The sequence below is a fragment of the Schistocerca gregaria genome, chromosome 8 (assembly GCF_023897955.1).
Source record: "Schistocerca gregaria isolate iqSchGreg1 chromosome 8, iqSchGreg1.2, whole genome shotgun sequence".
Lineage (NCBI taxonomy): Eukaryota > Metazoa > Arthropoda > Insecta > Orthoptera > Acrididae > Schistocerca > Schistocerca gregaria.
Window position 1 is genome coordinate 123251064 of NC_064927.1, and position 17490 is coordinate 123268553.

The window sequence follows — 17490 nt, forward strand, 5'->3', positions numbered from 1 at the left end:
TCCTTTGGAAGAACACTGATGATGATGCGTGTATTTGATGGTCTGCTGATGGTACGTTTATTCATAGTGAGCTGGTACTCCGGCAATTTAAAAAAGAAAGTTGTGGGATGCAAAGTACTTGTGGGAGCACTGAATACATGGTAGGGAAGTCATTCTGATATACATAATTACAAGCGGTGGCTTCCGAACTGAGGAGTGACGATATCATTTGGAATGCCATTGTTTCAGTACTAGCAACATTAATGACTTCCACTTCTTGAGGAGACGAGCTACAACAAACACCGATGTTAATTCGGGGTTTACACTGAGGAAATACGATGGGTGTTTTGACTCCTAGGAAGGTGCAGTTTGACTACGCGGCTTCTCCAAGTCTAGTGCGGAGGAGGAAGAGTAGGAGCTTCCGAACTGAGGAGTGATGATATCATTTGGAAAGCCATTGTTTCAGTACTAGCCACATTAATGACTTCCACTTCTTGAGGAGACGAGCTACAACAAACACCGATGTTAATTCGGGGTTTACACTGAAGAAATACGATGGGTGTTTTGACTCCTAGGAAGGTGCAGTTTGACTACGCGGCTTCTCCAAGTCTAGTGCGGAGGAGGAAGAGTAGGAGCTTCCGAACTGAGGAGTGACGATATCATTTGGAATGCCATTGTTTCAGTACTAGCCACATTAATGACTTCCACTTCTTGAGGAGACGAGCTACAACAAACACCGATGTTAATTCGGGGTTTACACTGAAGAAATACGATGGGTGTTTTGACTCCTAGGAAGGTGGAGTTTGACTACGCGGCTTCTCCAAGTCTAGTGCGGAGGAGGAAGAGTAGGAGCTTCCGAACTGAGGAGTGACGATATCATTTGGAATGCCATTGTTTCAGTACTAGCCACATTAATGACTTCCACTTCTTGAGGAGACGAGCTACAACAAACACCGATGTTAATTCGGGGTTTACACTGAAGAAATACGATGGGTGTTTCGACTCCTAGGAAGGTGCAGTTTGACTACGCGGCTTCTCCAAGTCTAATGCGGAGGAGGAAGAGTAGGAGCTTCCGAACTGAGGAGTGACGATATCATTTGGAATGCCATTGTTTCAGTACTAGCCACATTAATGACTTCCACTTCTTGAGGAGACGAGCTACAACAAACACCGATGTTAATTCGGGGTTTACACTGCAGAAATACGATGGGTGTTTTGACTCCTAGGAAGGTGCAGTTTGACTACGCGGCTTCTCCAAGTGTAGTGCGGAGGAGGAAGACCAGGAGCTGACGAGGTGCTGGGAATGTCGACTGGTTGCCCGGTTGCTTGAAACCCGCTGCCCCGCTCGCTCTCCCCAGGCCGCTGCGAGCCGGCCGCTCTATCCGTGGCTGGTGTTGCCCAATTCCCGGTGCTCTCCGGACTCCGCCCTCGCCGCATCCGCCGCCGCCGCCGCCGCCGCCGCCGCCGCCGCCGCCACGCCTATATATCGGACCGCCACCGGACGAGCCGGCACTTCTCAGCCAGTTCCTCTCCGACCACTGCCCACCGCCAGCCACACAGCAGCCACCATGGTGAAGGAATTCGCAGGCATCAAGTACAAGCTCGACTCGCAGACCAACTTCGAGGAGTACATGAAGGCCATCGGTAAGCCACCCGTGCACTTATTTACCTCTCTTTCTATTTCCTTGCCTAGTTCTGCTGTGCACAGACAGCTACTCACTGTTTTTATTGTTCTGCTAGTCATTAGTGCTGTATTGAAATGTTTTGTAATTTTTCTCTCTCCACCATTTCTTCCTGTCTTGTTGTTTGTGTTGTGGTCTTTGGTCTGAAGACTGGTTTGACGCAGCTCTCCATGTTACTATAACCTGTGGAAGCATGTTCATCTCTGCATAACCATTCCAACCTGCAACTGTTTGAACCTGCTTACGCTATTGCGACCTTGGTCTCCATCTACAATTTTTACTCCCTACTACATCTTCCATCACCAAATTGACGATTCCTTGTTGCCTAAGGACATACCCCATCAACCAATCCCTTTTTTTAGTAAAGCTGTGCCATTAATTACGTTTCCATCTACTCATCTAATCTGTAGCATTCTTCTGTAGCAAGACATTTCAAAAACTTTATCCTCTTTTTGTCTGAACTACAAAACACTCTCTACATCCCTCACAAATACCTCCAGAAAATATTTCCTAACGCTTAAATTTGTATTAGATGTTAACAAATTCCTCTATTTCGGGAGCACTTAACTTATTATATCCAGTTTACATTTTGTATCCTTTCTATTTAGTTCATCGTCAGTTGCTTTGCGTTCCAAATAGCAAAACTCACCTGCTACAGTTAGTGTCTCAATTCTTAGCCTAGATCATTGCCGGCCGGTGTGGCCGAGTGGTTCTAGGCGCTTCAGTCTGGAAACGCGCGACCGCTACGGTCGCAGGCTCGAATCCTGCTCGGACATGGATGTGTGTGATGTCCTTAGGTTAGTTAGGTTTAAGTAGCTCTAAGTTCGAGGAGACTGATGACCTCAGATGTGAAGTCCCATAGTGATCACAGCCATTTGAACCTAGATCTTTCACCAATGCCTGGTTTAATTACACCACATTCCATTACGCTTGTTTTACTTTTGTTGTTTTTCATCTTGTACTCTCTTTTTAAATCACTAAGCACTTCACTCAGCTGATCTTCCACGTCCTTTGCCGTCATATTACAGTGTCATCCGCAAATCTCAAATTATTATTACTTCTTACTGAGCTTTAGTTTCGTTTCCTTATTTCTCCTTGGTTTCTCTCACAGTTTCCTCAGTGTACATCTTTAATAACATCTGGGTCATCCCACACCAAGAACGTTCCACAGCACGACATTTGCACTCCTGCGCGCTTCTTTTCTAGTATTTTGTCTGTCTAGATTTTAGTTCGATATTGAGGTACAGTTTCAGGAGCTTTTTCATAGCTCTCTTCCAATGTCCAACACCAGAAAACGCCTTTTTTAGAAATAACTTTGAGGCACTCTGTTTATTATGTCTTTCTTCCTTCGGCCGCGTTCTGCTAATTTTACAACATAGCAGGATTTATTCAGTCTTCACTTTTCCTCTTACTGTAATGTTTAACGAATCACTATTCTATATTTCATGGTACTTCATCAATTTTGTCTTTGATTTACTCGTTCGTAGCCCACATTTTATTAAATGTAGGTCTTCAATTCAGTTGAATGTTCCCGTTGTTTTTTTTATGGCAAGAAACCATCTATTCCTCATGCAGTTTTGTTATGAGCTCGTCAGCAGACATTAGTTAGTGTTTCGTTCAGAACAGCACGTGGATTCATAACACGATTCCCAGTATCCGTTCACGTAGTAAATGCTACTGCTTCCAGATATTTTTTGCGTTTGTTTGTATTGCTATTCGTTCTCTTGCTTGCTACTACTCTCCGTGCCAAACTAAATCCTTTTTGTCATTAGTCGACATCGCTGTATAAAATCAAATAGCAGCCCAAATCTGACATGAACTGATCTCCCCCTAGAAACGATGGAACTGCAATTCACCTGTACTGGGGCCGGTCTATATTTGACTTCTGTTTTATAGTTTATTTTTATTTCTCAGATTGACGAGTACCTGTGATCAGGAAGATTCACACTGTCTGCCGGGGTCGATTCACTTGAATGCCGCCTATTTCTTTCTTTTAGCTTAAGCCGAATCGTGTGCTAAGAGCCATTTTAACGCTTCATCTTCTATTTTCTTAAAAATCGGAAGGTTTCGCGTCGTCTGCGAACAGTAACATTCTTATCTCTTGTCATTGCTCTTCTGTTCCATTTATGAAACTTGCTTTCACATCCACATTGCGTCTTCGGCACTGAGTATGAATAAAGTAACGATAAATGCAGCTATATCCAATGCCGTTATTGACATTAGATACTGTTTCTTGATCTTCTTCTTTTCATTATTCACACTTCTTGTGTGCGAAGAAGCACAGAAGACGAATCAAATTCTGGTGTGTGAAGAAATTGGTTTGAAAACTGCTGACATGCTGAACTTGCGCAAGATAACAGACAATGCCAGAGAACGAATAACGTGAAAGTCTGTGTGTAGTAACGTGTCCCTCGACATAAAACGAAACATGCTATTTCAGATTTGAACGATTGTAACATACTTCAGGTATGTTTTATCTAAATATACTGACCGAGGTCTGTTTCAGAAGAAAATAAGTATAAGTTACTTCCATTTGTTTTTGCGGTTGTTGTATATTACGTCTTTGTTTCTGTACGTTACTCCCATTCTTCCAGTGGGTTATTAACATCATATTCCATCTTTAATTGTTGAAAGATTCGTCTAATTTCATATTTTTTTTTAGCATTCATATCATTCTTCTTTTGTTCTTTTTTCGTTTCCTAATCGTGGACTGAAAATTAGTTCTGTCTTAGGTCTGTCGTATCAGAATTCAAACTGATCTTCTTTCAGCGCCTCTTCAGATTGTCTTTCAGGTCTTTAGTATCTCGTCTGCAATTTTAGGTGTTTACTGATGTCTGGTAGCTCTCTCGTTTATCTACGTGTGTCAACTATCACTGTAGACTGAAGTACGGCAACAGGTAAAAGCCAGATGCTGATATCTGATGATCCAAAGTCAGACCACCCAGTGTAGCTACCTTAACCAGTAATGTTGCTGAACTAATCTTTCACACAAAATATTTAGAAAATCCAGACAGGATCTGCGGGACTCTATTATTGTCCGCTGGTGATGCTGTTGTGTACTGTAAAGAATCGTCGTTGGAAGATCCTAACTAAGCGCATACAGACTTCCACAGAATTCCGCTCGCTGTAATCAGTGGCAGCTCTCTTTAAATGTGGATAAATGTGTGGCAATGATTATAGCAAAGAGAAATAGGCGTACAGTATCGTATTACAAGATCAGCGGTAATCATCGTGGGCACGTTACATTTTGTGGTAAGACTAAGTAACAATATGAGAAGGGACGAAAGTGTGAAATCAGTATTAGGGAAGGCGAATGGAAGACCTAGTTTTGCAGGAAGGTCTCTGGAAAAGCGCAATGCATATGAAAAGAAAATTGCAAACAAGGGGCTAGTGTGACCATTACCAGAGTACAGTTACAGCGTTTGGAGTTCTTATCAATTAGGCATCACATCGGACATCAAATGATTTCAGAGAAGGACTGTTAAGATCGTAACACGTCGATATAGCCCGTACAAAAGTGTGACAGCAATGCACGAGGAACTTATTTGGGATTCTTTGAAAGAAACACCATGCAGTTCTCGCGGATCCCTATTCCATAAACTTGGAGAACCTGTATCTGAAGAGTATTGTGCGATCATTACGTTATCTCCATCCTATTTCTCGCTTAGAGGTCATGAAAATAAAGATGAAGAGAATTACGGCAAGCGCAGACGCACATATGCAAGCATCTTTCCCTAGCTTAATACCCGAATGGAATGAAAAGAAAATCGATAGTGTTGGCAAGTTGTAACGTCCGTCACGCAATGCACAGTGATAGCCGGAGTATATACATAGATGTAGATTTACATAATTTTCACTGTAGTTAACTTTGTTTATTCAAAAGTCGTACAAATTCAGGTACTGAACACTCAAGCTTTAGCGGATTTTTATGATATCCTTTTTACGGAGTTACCGACGCTTTATTCTTATCTTCACACGTTCTCATTTCACAGAGATATGTTTCGTCGATATTTGTGGTCCGGTTGTTGACCGACGCTGAGCGCCTAAACATCGGTGAAACGGTGTGGTGTGTGTTCTCACTTCCTAGTTAGTCTTCCGGTGCGAAGAGGCCCGGCACGTAATGTACACATCAGGGTCGTTACCGCGCCTTCCGTGTACGAACTTCCGACGAGGTTAATGAACGTCTGGGGAGTCTTTGGTAGTGAGCAGCGATTCTTAAAAACGCGCTATGAGAACTACACAAAGCAATCGGGTATTAATCAGTCCCAATGAACGGACTGCCCGACGTACAGATAAAACACGTAAATAAAGTACGTTGTTATCTAAAGTAATTTAGCATATTTTATGAGTTTTGCTCTGTAGAGTGTAACGTCATTTTAATATACCAGACATCAGTAAGTGAAATTTTCATACAGGGTATGAAACATCAGCTCACTACAGTAAATTATATAATTGCAGATGATGATAATTTACATAAGGATTCGCGTAATTTAGTGGTAATCGACATAAAGGTTGGTTTGCTACAGTACTACATTCCTTTCGCATGCCAAATATCCTCTTCTTTTCAGTATGATTGTTTGGCCCTACCTCATCAACTTCCTAATAATCTGCTATATACTCGTATATGCATGTCAAAGCCTGCATCTTACAGTTCTTTTCTTCCAGCGTCGCTACAAGTTTTTAGCAACGACTCATGGCACGATATGTGCCCAGATATTTTCTCTCTTAGAATAAAGGACAGAAGCGACATTAGGATTCAACGTCGTGTCGACGACGAGGTCATTAGAGCCGGAGCACCTGTCCAGAATGTAGTAGCATGAGAAAGGATATCGGCCGTAGCCTTTGCACAAGGATCATTCCGGAATTTGCGTTGAGTTGTTTAGAAAAAGCACAGAAAACTATATCCGAGTGGCTGGACGGAGATTTCAACGCCTGTGCTCCCTGAAAGCAGTCCATTGTCTTTACCACTGGATCACTTCCCTTGCTCTACTCTGTTTAATCATGTTCCACACAAGGTACTGCTACCCGTTAGCTCGTTGCAGAACACTTTCATTCCTTACTCGTTTAAAACATCGCACTTAAATTCAAATTTGGATACTGAAAGCTTTTATTGACAACGTCGCTGTGATTGACAATGTGTTGTGTCTAAAGACTGATTTGATGCATTGCTCCTCGCTGTTTAGTCCCTTGCAGGCCTTTTCATTTCTGCATCACTACTGAAACGTACGTTCACTTGAAACTGGTTAGTGAGTCAACCCTGGTTGTCAGCTACCATTTTTACCACACACATTTCCCTCCACCACCAAATCCATAAAACCTTAATATCTCAGAATATCGATGTATCCCTTCTTTTAATTAGTTTGTGGAGTATATTCCTTTTACTCTCCAATCCATTCACTACCTCCTCATTACTTATCCGATCTACTCATCTAACCTTCAGTATTCTCATGCAGCACAACATTTCAAAACAGTGTGTGCACTTCTTGCCTGAACTGTTTGCCATCCAACTTTCACTTCCGTACGAGGATGCACTCCATATAAACACCTTCAGAAAAACTTCCTGGAACTTAAATTTGTATTGAATGTAAACAAACCTAGCTTTATCAGAAATTATTGTATTAGTGTTGCCAGTATGCATAACGTCTCTACTTCGATATCATCACTTATCTTACTTACCAAAAAACAAAATTCATCTACTACCTTTATTGTTTCATTTCCTAATCTAATTCACTCAACAATTCTTGATTTAATTCGGTTACAGCCCGTTACCGTATTGATAGTTTTGTTCATATTCATATTATCAGTTCGTTGAACTGCTGTTCCAAGTCATTTGCCGTCTCTGACATCATAAGCAAGGACCAGACTTTAAGTTATATGATTTTCCTGAATCAGTTCAGAGGACTCTTTTCGAAAAACTTGGAAACAAAATCCAGGGGATCGTTGAATACAGCAGACGTAAGCACATCAGTATTGCATAACGAGAAATGAACTTTTTTGTGTCTGCGAGAGATATAGCATTGGCTGGGAGATCTGGGGCTGAAGAGCACGCACTTTTGTTGAATAAGTATGAGAGTAACTGGTTGGCTACAATCTTGTCGAAGAGACCTATGTAAAGTGATTAGGCACAAGAGTGTAACTTGTTGTTGGATGCTTGTGTGCGTAGGCTGCTTGATCTGTTAGTGTTCCTTACGCTCAGTTTAGGTGGATGTGATCGGGTAAGAGAAGTGATTTTCTCTCACCTTCTCTTCTTACATAGTTTCTTAGCCACCTGTACCTTTCACAACTCTCCTCGTATATCTTATATCTGTGGTTATTAAATAACTGCAATGCAAGGTCTGATACCGTACAAAGTCTTTACTGTACCTCTCTACAAAGGTAAATCTTCCTAAATCGTCGCCTCTTTGCAGCCAAACGTCTGTAGCACAAAGTACCCAGCAACGTGTACCTGATCCAAAACCATTCTGCATTCAAAAGGAGACTAAAGTTTTTATCGTTAGCGTAGCTTCTCTCTCAGTATATTCAAGCAGTCATCCCCCTGCCTTTCTACATTCTTTCTTTGATATCTATTAATTTTTCTTTCACTACCTTTCCGCAGAATATTTACTATTTTTTCTCACCCCATCCCTACGAAGTACCGTCTTCCTACACGATTCTTTCGGCATTGCTACGCAACTCTAAGTGTTGATAAATGTGGGACGATTTGAATAGAGACCATCCACAAATAGCTCTGCATACAATACTGCTGCTCTTGGTGCAACTTCTTCTCCTTATACATTAATACCATGTCAATCAACTCTTCATTTGCAAACGTCATGGTACATTCGAAATAGCTGAGCAAATTAATAACGATTCGACAATATAAATGTTTTACGAAAAACATTGTGGAACTGGAACAATGCGTAGCAACGTACCGAATGGTCCACCTCCGTTTCACTCAAATGGTCTGGAGAAAAACACACAACTAATAAAATATGTGTTACTTCATTGGCGCGTCTTTCCGTTGGTAGTGCAGTAAAGACAATCTGACCCGAGAGCAACAAAAATATTTAAGTTTTTACGAATTGTTACCACATAAATGATGTCAACTTATGAAATATTTACGCCATCGAATATATATCATTGCGAGCTGCTATACAGGATCCGAAAAGCATAGTTTTACTTGGAAACAGAAGGTTGGTATAACTCCATACGTGTGTATGATTTACAAAAAGCGTCAATTCCCTGAATTACGGGCCCCTTCTGACTATTTGTGTTTGTGAAAAGTTCCCACGAATATCCTTAACGTTCCGTAGGATATTTGTGGATGAAGATCCTGTATCTTGCAATCTCCGAAGCAAGCGACCGCTGGCGACCACGTCCGCTTGCTGGGGGCCCCGCATCTCTCAGGCACACAACGCTGGTGACTCACTGCTTCCTTTAACCCCGCCGTGCTCCCGCCGTTCGGCAGCACTTAATCACTGATTAAGAACGTAATTGTATGCTACAGTCTTTGTCCTACGCAACAGGGTACGCTGCTCGACGTCTCACAACCCCAATCTGCCCACGTTCTGTGACCGGAACGGACTGAGCGCAGACTGAAGACTTCAGAATAACACTGGCCTTGCTTCACAGCTCATTGCAATGAGTGGTGGCGCTGTGGTTAGCACCCTTGACTCGTGAATGCGACGGTTCAAATCCGCCTCCAGCCGTCCAGATTCAGATTTTCCGTGATTCCTCTAAATCTCCCCAGGCAAATGCAGGGATGGTTCCTCTCAGAGGACACAGCCGTTTCCCTTCCCCATTCTCGAACACAATCCGAGCTTGTGCTCCGTCTATAATGACATCGCTGTCGACGGTGCGTCAAACCCTAATCTTATTTCAGAGCTTGTTATTATTAGAACGAAAACACTGAATTTATTTACTTTGCTAGCAAATTAATTGCTAATTCTACACACTCTACCCAGGTATGCTCCATTCCTACACATGGAATTACAGGGAGGAGTTTGTATAATGAGACTCAGTGGTTATGACGGGGGAGTGAGGTCCAGAATGTGAAGTTACGGTCGCACGTCTGGCAAACAGGCGCCTACCACATTACCAGTAGCTCCGAATCAGACGCAGAGTGGATTTTCTTAAATGAGATGCCTGTTCTGTTAGTCCGCTACCGAGATCATTCTTTCGTGTTCACCACCGTTGAGGTTTTCGCTGTCACCCTAGCAAAGGACCCTCGCGGGATGCCTCCCCTCTTTCCTTTCTTTTGACGAAGTTGTTTACTTTGTTCTATCTGCGCTTTAATTCCTGTTTTTTTTTTCACAACTTGCTCAAACTGCACATTAAACAATATCGAGGATAGGATAAATCCCTGTTTCACTCTCTTCTCAATTACTGCCTCCTTTCATGTCCTTCTACTCTTATAATCACAGTTGGGTTTCTTTAAAAATTATATATAACTTTTCCTTCTCTGTATTTTATCCCCGCTGCCTCAAAATTTCAGTACCAGTCAACAATATCAAAAGCTGTTTCGGAATGTACAAATATTGTAAATACAGTTTTGTATTTCCTCACCCTAAAGTCGTATTGTCAGCATTGCCTCTCGTCTTCTTACACTTCTACGGTACCCAAGTGACTCTCGACAACACGCAAAGGCATACTACTTCCAACAGGACAATACTTAGTTCAGCATTTCGGTGTTCAAACACATCTCGGGGCTTAAAACAACTCCTCCTGAGCAGACAAATAGACAAAGACCAGCGATCATAATTGTTACCTGTAAAAGCGCCAAAAATCTGTGTCCACTTCCATCTATTTAAAATAGAACAGTTACAGGGATGTACTCGTATGGAAGGCAGATGGATGCGATTCATCGATAGCATTTCCCATCCACTAATGTGGTCACGAATTCCACATTTGCAGCAGATAATTGAATACTGCCTATCATCCTATGAGCCTCACGAATTTGGACTAGCAATAGAGATTCGTCTTGTGTTTAGTCAGTGGGAGAGCGGTTCAGCGCGATTTGCGACAGGCAGAAGATATGCATCACAGAAAATGTTAATTCCATAATTGTGAGAGTGAGCTTTCGAAATTGAGGTAAGAACTTTATTTCTTCCTCCATTATGAATATCGTGTGAAGAACGCAACTGGCAAATTAGAGATATTGGGTCTGAAGCGAAGTCGCTTTTTCCATACACCGTCTGTGAAACGTGGCACATAAAGGGATGCCTCTCCTCTCGCACAACCTGTTATACGTGTGAGATGTTCTCTTTCAATAAAAAATGTGCAAGAGATGAGCAGGCGTAATTTTTGCTTTTTCTTATTACGTGTTACTCTACTGCCCATAAGAGAGGCAGTGAAAGATATGGAAAAATACGGCACCACGTTGGCACGTCTATGTCTAAAGTTCGATCGCCCTTGATACGACCTCAGGTGCTTATCTGTTTGAGTAAAGGTATCATTAACCTGGCTGTTTGCACTGTTCTCACTCGAGGCCGTCCATCCACTCGTGTTTATCGAATGCCGGCTCCCGATACGAGACACACCCCACACCCGTTGTAATCCAGCTGTGATAAGCGAACCGGGCCGAACTTTCACTCACATAATCACGTCCTCTTGCGGGAACACGCGTCCTATTAATTTGAGTTACTGCACCTTACATCTAGGTCAAGTTTAACAACATGCACAGTAAGGAAAAGTACAGGGTGACAATTACTGAACTATATCAAATGAAATATTCATAAATTCTGAACGGTTGGCCGCCGGGCATGATGGGAATCAGTGCGGTTTGGTTTGCTTTGGTTTAGCGACGAAGCCCACTTTAGATTTGGATGGGTTGGTCAACAAGCAAAATTGGCGCATTTGGGGGACTGAGAATCCGCATTTCGCGATCGAGAAGTCTCTTCTCCCTCAACGGGTGACTGTGTGGTGTGCAATTTCCAGTCACGGTGCGATATTCCTTGATGTCACGGTGACTACCGAACGCTACCCTAATCACAAAAAATGACCCCCATACAATAACAGCACTATCTGCGTACTTCACTGCTGGCACTACTCGTTACGGCAGATAACGTGCTACAATCATTCACCAGATGCAGTCCCTTCCGTCGGATTGCTGCAGGGTATAGCGTGATTCACCGCTCCAAAGCACTCGTTTGCAGTTCACTGTTCACTGTTTAAGTTACTGAAAGTGAACTGTAAGATGTCCATCTAAGCAGTTTGCTTAGATGCAGTGAATTAGAAGTTACCTGTAAGTACCTTTCCATTTCATTAAAAAAAACGTAAAGGAAACTTGGTAACACCGCGGTCGAATTCCTGTCCTTACTGATCAAATACTGAGAGAAACGGTAAAGTTTGAAGCAACAGATCTCCAGAATCCCTGGTAAAAAGCAAAAAAAGGAGGAAGGAAAAATAAAGGAGAAGGAAGAGTAAAGTAGCAAGGGGGAAGAGGAAAGCAGGAGAAAGGTTAGGAAATTGAAAGTTTTGTTGTTTGGTCATGCACGTAGGCTGAGTTTGAGATATTCAGTATCACAGAGCTATTTCGAAAGATGAGGGTTCATTTCATATTTGAAACTGCAGAAGTAAGTAGCTTTTCTCATGTCTTACTTCTTCTTTATTCAGGTAATTGATAATAAATCACTGCATAAGAAGTTTGTGTGCTCTGTATATTCAAAGAAGTATCGGATCTCCTGCCGGTCGCCCTTAACTAAAATCAACGATATTTCGACAGGGCACATGCCAGTCATCTTCGTGAACTATCATACTTCGATGGCTCACCTGAAGAAAATTGATAACTACCTATTCAGTTCGATGGAAAAATTTTAAAATTCACAAAGCGTAATCTGGCTCGCTTACTCGCTTTACTGAAGATGCAAGTGGTACTGTATACAACCAGAACTTGCTATAAGAACTTCGTCAAACCCCTCGTAACTGAGATGCTAGTGTAATTTGTGCCAATCCAGGAAACTAATGTAAGCTTATGTATAATTTTGTACAAACAGTATCGACGCAGTAGGAGAGTTAGTCATACAGTTTTCACTATCACATCGGAGAAAGTCAGGCTGTGATCATTAAGCTTAGTGATATAATCACCCTTCAACGTGGGATATTTTTTGCAGTAGTGGATGTCTTGTGGAAGACCTTAGTTGCAGAATACAATTTTGCTGTTGAGGTAACACTGCACCTCGAAAATCACTTCGTTCTCATTACGGAAAAGCTGCCATGCAATGGTTTCTTCATTTGAGATAAGAAGTTAGAGGGTGGCGTGTCAGATGAATATGGAGGATGAGCCAAACTTGTTATCCCAAAGAAGCAGCATGTATGGGTGTGTACTCCTCAAATGGATTGGGAAGTTGTCTGGAGCAAAAACGCGTCATTTACAGTATAAAGTAAGTGAAGAAACAGTCTAGATCGCGATGGTTATATTACTAAAATGACCGGTTTCGGCCTAGTCTTAGGCCATATTCAGACAGCACCATCATCAGAAGTTGACGATGCGTAGAACAGTCAGTTGAACTCAGTCGTTGAAGTTCTGAAGATGGCCTAAGGCTAAGCCGAAACCGGTCATTTTAATAAAATAACCATCGCTATCTAGAGTGTTTTGTCACCTGATTTTGTATAGCTTACAAGATCGCTGTTCCCAAGAACGCTTACCAAAAAAGTTGAACACAATTTATAGTTTCCCACAACGCTTCATCCTGATAGTCCCCCTCTCTACCCCACCCCCCGTAACCCCCCCTTCCCCCCTCCTGCAACATCATCAGGAAATTCCGGTAGAATACCAGTATTCCGGTCATGGGTGGCTCATTAGGAACATAATGTTTTAGCACCACGCCATGGCAGTTTCAAGGAACTCTCAGCATCACTTTGGGCGATGAAGACTAGATCTTCGTCTCTTTGGACGGTGGTAAATGTTCGTGGTGGCAATGTTAAGCTTTGTTACATCGTCTCAGGGTCATAGTGATGCAGTCAGCACGCGTCCATGGTGACCAGGAGCTTACAGAAGTCATCAGATTTGACCAGTCACAGCTACCACATTTCTTCTGGTGCTTCAATTCGCCGTGATTTTGGAATCGATGTGAACAGTAGCAAAACAGCAGGCGAAAACCCTTGTCATCTCCATAACGTCTATGTTGAAACTGGCTCGTGACTGATTTTAAGTTTTTCCATGATCGTCTCGATTGTGATACGGTGGTCATGGTACGGCAGCGACTTCAATTCTCTTGCGATTCTCAGTTTTGCACAGAGATATCGTCTGTCACTTCGTTCTTCGTCATTCAGACTTGTTTGACGAGACCGAATGCACCTATGACATCTGGCCATTATGTCACATGATAGTGCATTATTGTCGTACACTCCTACAAGTCTAGCGTGGATTGTTGCAGCGTTGTTATGCTTTAGATACAGAAAACAGTTTACCACACTGTAATCCGGTTTATCAATGGCTCGTATGCTATGGTACTGTAGTGTGGGCATTTCAATGTGTACCAGAACTGAACACATGGATTTTAAAAGAAAATTATGTAACTTTACTGTTTCGAGTTGATAATTAAAACCGTACGAGTACTCCTCGTTAAACACTATGCTTTTCTTTTAGCCCTCACTGTTTACACTGAGGCAGGCGACGACGGTCTTTGTGTGCAGGTGTGGGCGCCATCGAGCGGAAGGCAGGTCTGGCGCTGTCGCCGGTGATCGAGCTGGAGATCCTGGACGGTGACAAGTTCAAGCTCACCTCCAAGACTGCCATCAAGAACACCGAGTTCACCTTCAAGCTGGGCGAGGAGTTCGACGAGGAGACCCTGGACGGCCGCAAGGTCAAGTCCACCATCACTCAGGACGGACCCAACAAGCTTGTCCACGAGCAGAAGGGCGACCACCCCACCATCATCATCCGCGAGTTCTCCAAGGAACAGTGCGTTATCGTAAGTGTCCAGTATCAAATGGAGGTACCTGGGGGAGCGGTGCATGTGAGCTGAACAGTTTAGTTGGCTTGGTTGGACGGAAGAATGAAGGACAACGAAAGGTTCGATCGGGAATAATTGGGGAAAGAGGTAGATGTAGGCTGAACATTTTTGTTGGGTCGAGCAGACGGAAGAGAGAAGGACAAAGGAAATGTTGAACTGAGCTAACTGGAGAGGCAGGCGAACAGTTTAGTCAGATCGATCAGATGGAAGAATGTACGGCCAAAGAACTGTCAAAATGGGGAAACTGGGGGAGGGGAGTCGGCAGGCTTGTCAGTCTTGTTGGAGGGATCAGATGGAAGAGTGAAGACTGGGACAAAACACTGAAGTTCAAAACAACACCATCCACATTGATATGATTAAAGCCAGAAACAGTAGCTTCGCAGTACAATGATGGGGAAAGGAAGAGGATGGGAATTGTGTTGGAGGAGAAACATGAATAACTGAAAAACTACTACTCCGATGACAACTCGGTACTGATCCCACAAATATAACGTACATTAAGCCCTTATACCAAGTTTGATGTTTGTAGCTTTAATCAATAGGTGATCTCAATCTTAATGACACATCGATGAGATGCTGATGATGCCCGATATACCGCCCACCAGAGCATGAACGTCCGGCTCTTGGGGTGTTCGGGCATACTGAATACAAAGAAATAGCTTATCATAGAACGCCATTTCAATACTCGGAATATTTTCAACTACAGCAGGTTCGATACTAATTATCAACGTAGGTAGTAAGTTACAGGAAGGAGGCGGGGAAAGGTTTTGGAGGAATACTTTTTCGCACAATAAAATTTGAGGTACTGGTGCTGGTTCGTGTGGAAGATACATCATCAATAAAAGCGGTCATCTCGCTCGTAAAAGGCACACACTGAAGTATACTGGCCGGAGAGTAGATGTAGAGTCGAGATTACACTCCTATCATAAACAACATGTGCAAGTAACGGGATCTAATGATTTTGAAGACTTTTGATTTGTCAAGTTGTTGCTATGAGGTGTAACTTACGTGTATCAGTAAAAGACAAAATCTTCATTTGCGACCCTCTCACTACTATTCAGATGAACTCAGTTTAAGATCCTGTACCTTTTGTGTAATTTGGCTCTAAAGACATGAGACATTCTATCCGCTACATATAAATGGACACTACGCTCTATATCCCAGTTTGTATGGGGTGTTCAAAAAGTCTCTCCGCAGTGTCGTATGATTGTTAACCGCGCGTGCCGTACGCCTCAGTGAATATACCGAAACGAAACTCAGTGAAATACCAGTAATTAATTTATTGAATATTCATTTTACTGAGATAAACGAAACAGTAGAATGTTGGGAGAGATCACTTGAAGCGAAACAACCCAAGCAGGCGAACAATCAAACGGTACGCGCGGCTGAGCGGAGAGACTTTTTGAACAACCCGTATAATTGTTATAAGCAGACAGTATTACAGCAATTATCAGTGTCATTGTACAACGAAAAAATTTATTATTGATCGAACTCACTTGCACATTTAAATATTTTAGCGCATAGCCTCATGAAGAGACTGATTTACATGCCAGGTTATATGTCTTACCGATTTAGAGTTACACTCCGACACTGACGAGCTCTTGGCAAAATATGTTAGGTGTTCACGAAGAAGCATTAGTTGCTCTGATGATTTAAATAATATAGTACTGCAGCAGTTACATTTTTAAAGCGTAGCCGGCCGCGGTGGTCTCGCGGTTCTAGGCGCTCAGTCCGGAACCGTGCAACTGCTACGGTCGCAGGTTCGAATCCTGCCTCGGGCATGGACGTGTGTGATGTCCTCAGGTTAGTTAGGTTTAAGTAGTTCTAAGTTCTATGGAACTGATGACCACAGATGTTAAGTCCCATAGTGCTCAGAGCCATTTGAACCAGTTTAAAGTGTAGCCTGTCGCGTTTCAGGTATTTGTTCCCATTTTCAAGTGTGTGTACGTTACTATTGTGTGTGTGTGTGTGTGTGTGTGTGTGTGTGTGTGTGTGTGTGTGTGTGTGTAGTTCTGCTTTGTTTGACGTCCTTTGGTCTTTAATGCGTCCTTCATTACACAGAGATTCATATACATGCAAACCATCAATCACACTGCTTGCTTTACGTTAAATAATAAAATGGTACAAAGATAAGGGAAACAAAGAGACTTTTGCAGTACTTCATTACTTAAATCATTATTAACACAGTTACTGGCTTTAAAAAACCTTTAGTATATGGCTGTTTTTCAGAATGACGCTTTCTCTAGACTCATTCCGTCACTGTGAATTTTTGTTTCTGTTGCAGACGATTAAACTGGGCGACCTGGTGGCAACGAGAATATACAAGGCCCAGTAAACGGGCACCCGTCCCACCGACTTCCTTTGTTTTCAGCATTAAATGTAATTTTCAGTTTACTGTGTGACCCGAAGTTATTGTTTGCTTTTTTAAAAAGTAATATGTGCTTGGTGTGTATCTAATTAAATCATTTTTTACAATTTCACAAACATTTTGTTATCATTCTGTTCCCTTCCCCACTGTCTTTACTGCAGCAATCACGAAACAGATGAGACAACAGCAAATGAGCGCGCAGTCGAACAACTTGAAACACTATCTGACTTCTTCTGTGAAAAAAGTAGAGCTCAACATAACGAAAGTAATTAAAAGAATATAACACGGCCATCAGTATAACGGTGTTCAGTGGACCTGTATGTGAAATGAATGAGCTGTCTATGTTAATGGAAATTAAACAGAGGAAAATCAATAACAATTCCTGAAGCGAATACCAGAATGGAATAACCAACATATATGTAGGTTTGGTAAGAGGTATTTTGAAACCATCAAACTCATGTTAAACTTATTATTCTATTCATGGCTCTAATTTCCAGCAACTGTAGTATTATTTTTTCAGGATAAA

The 17490-nt window shown here is 42.3% G+C and overlaps 1 protein-coding gene across 1 annotated transcript; it reads left to right on the forward strand.

Annotated features, from left to right (window-relative positions):
- The first annotated feature begins 1475 nt into the window (after nucleotides 1–1475).
- On the forward strand, nucleotides 1476–17080 carry LOC126284723 (fatty acid-binding protein, muscle). The gene is made up of 3 exons (XM_049983858.1): nucleotides 1476–1623; nucleotides 14277–14554; nucleotides 16881–17080. The coding sequence occupies exons 1-3, from the start codon at nucleotides 1548–1550 to the stop codon at nucleotides 16929–16931; spliced, it is 405 nt and encodes a 134-aa protein (XP_049839815.1). The 5' UTR covers nucleotides 1476–1547; the 3' UTR covers nucleotides 16932–17080.
- Nucleotides 17081–17490: the final 410 nt, after the last annotated feature.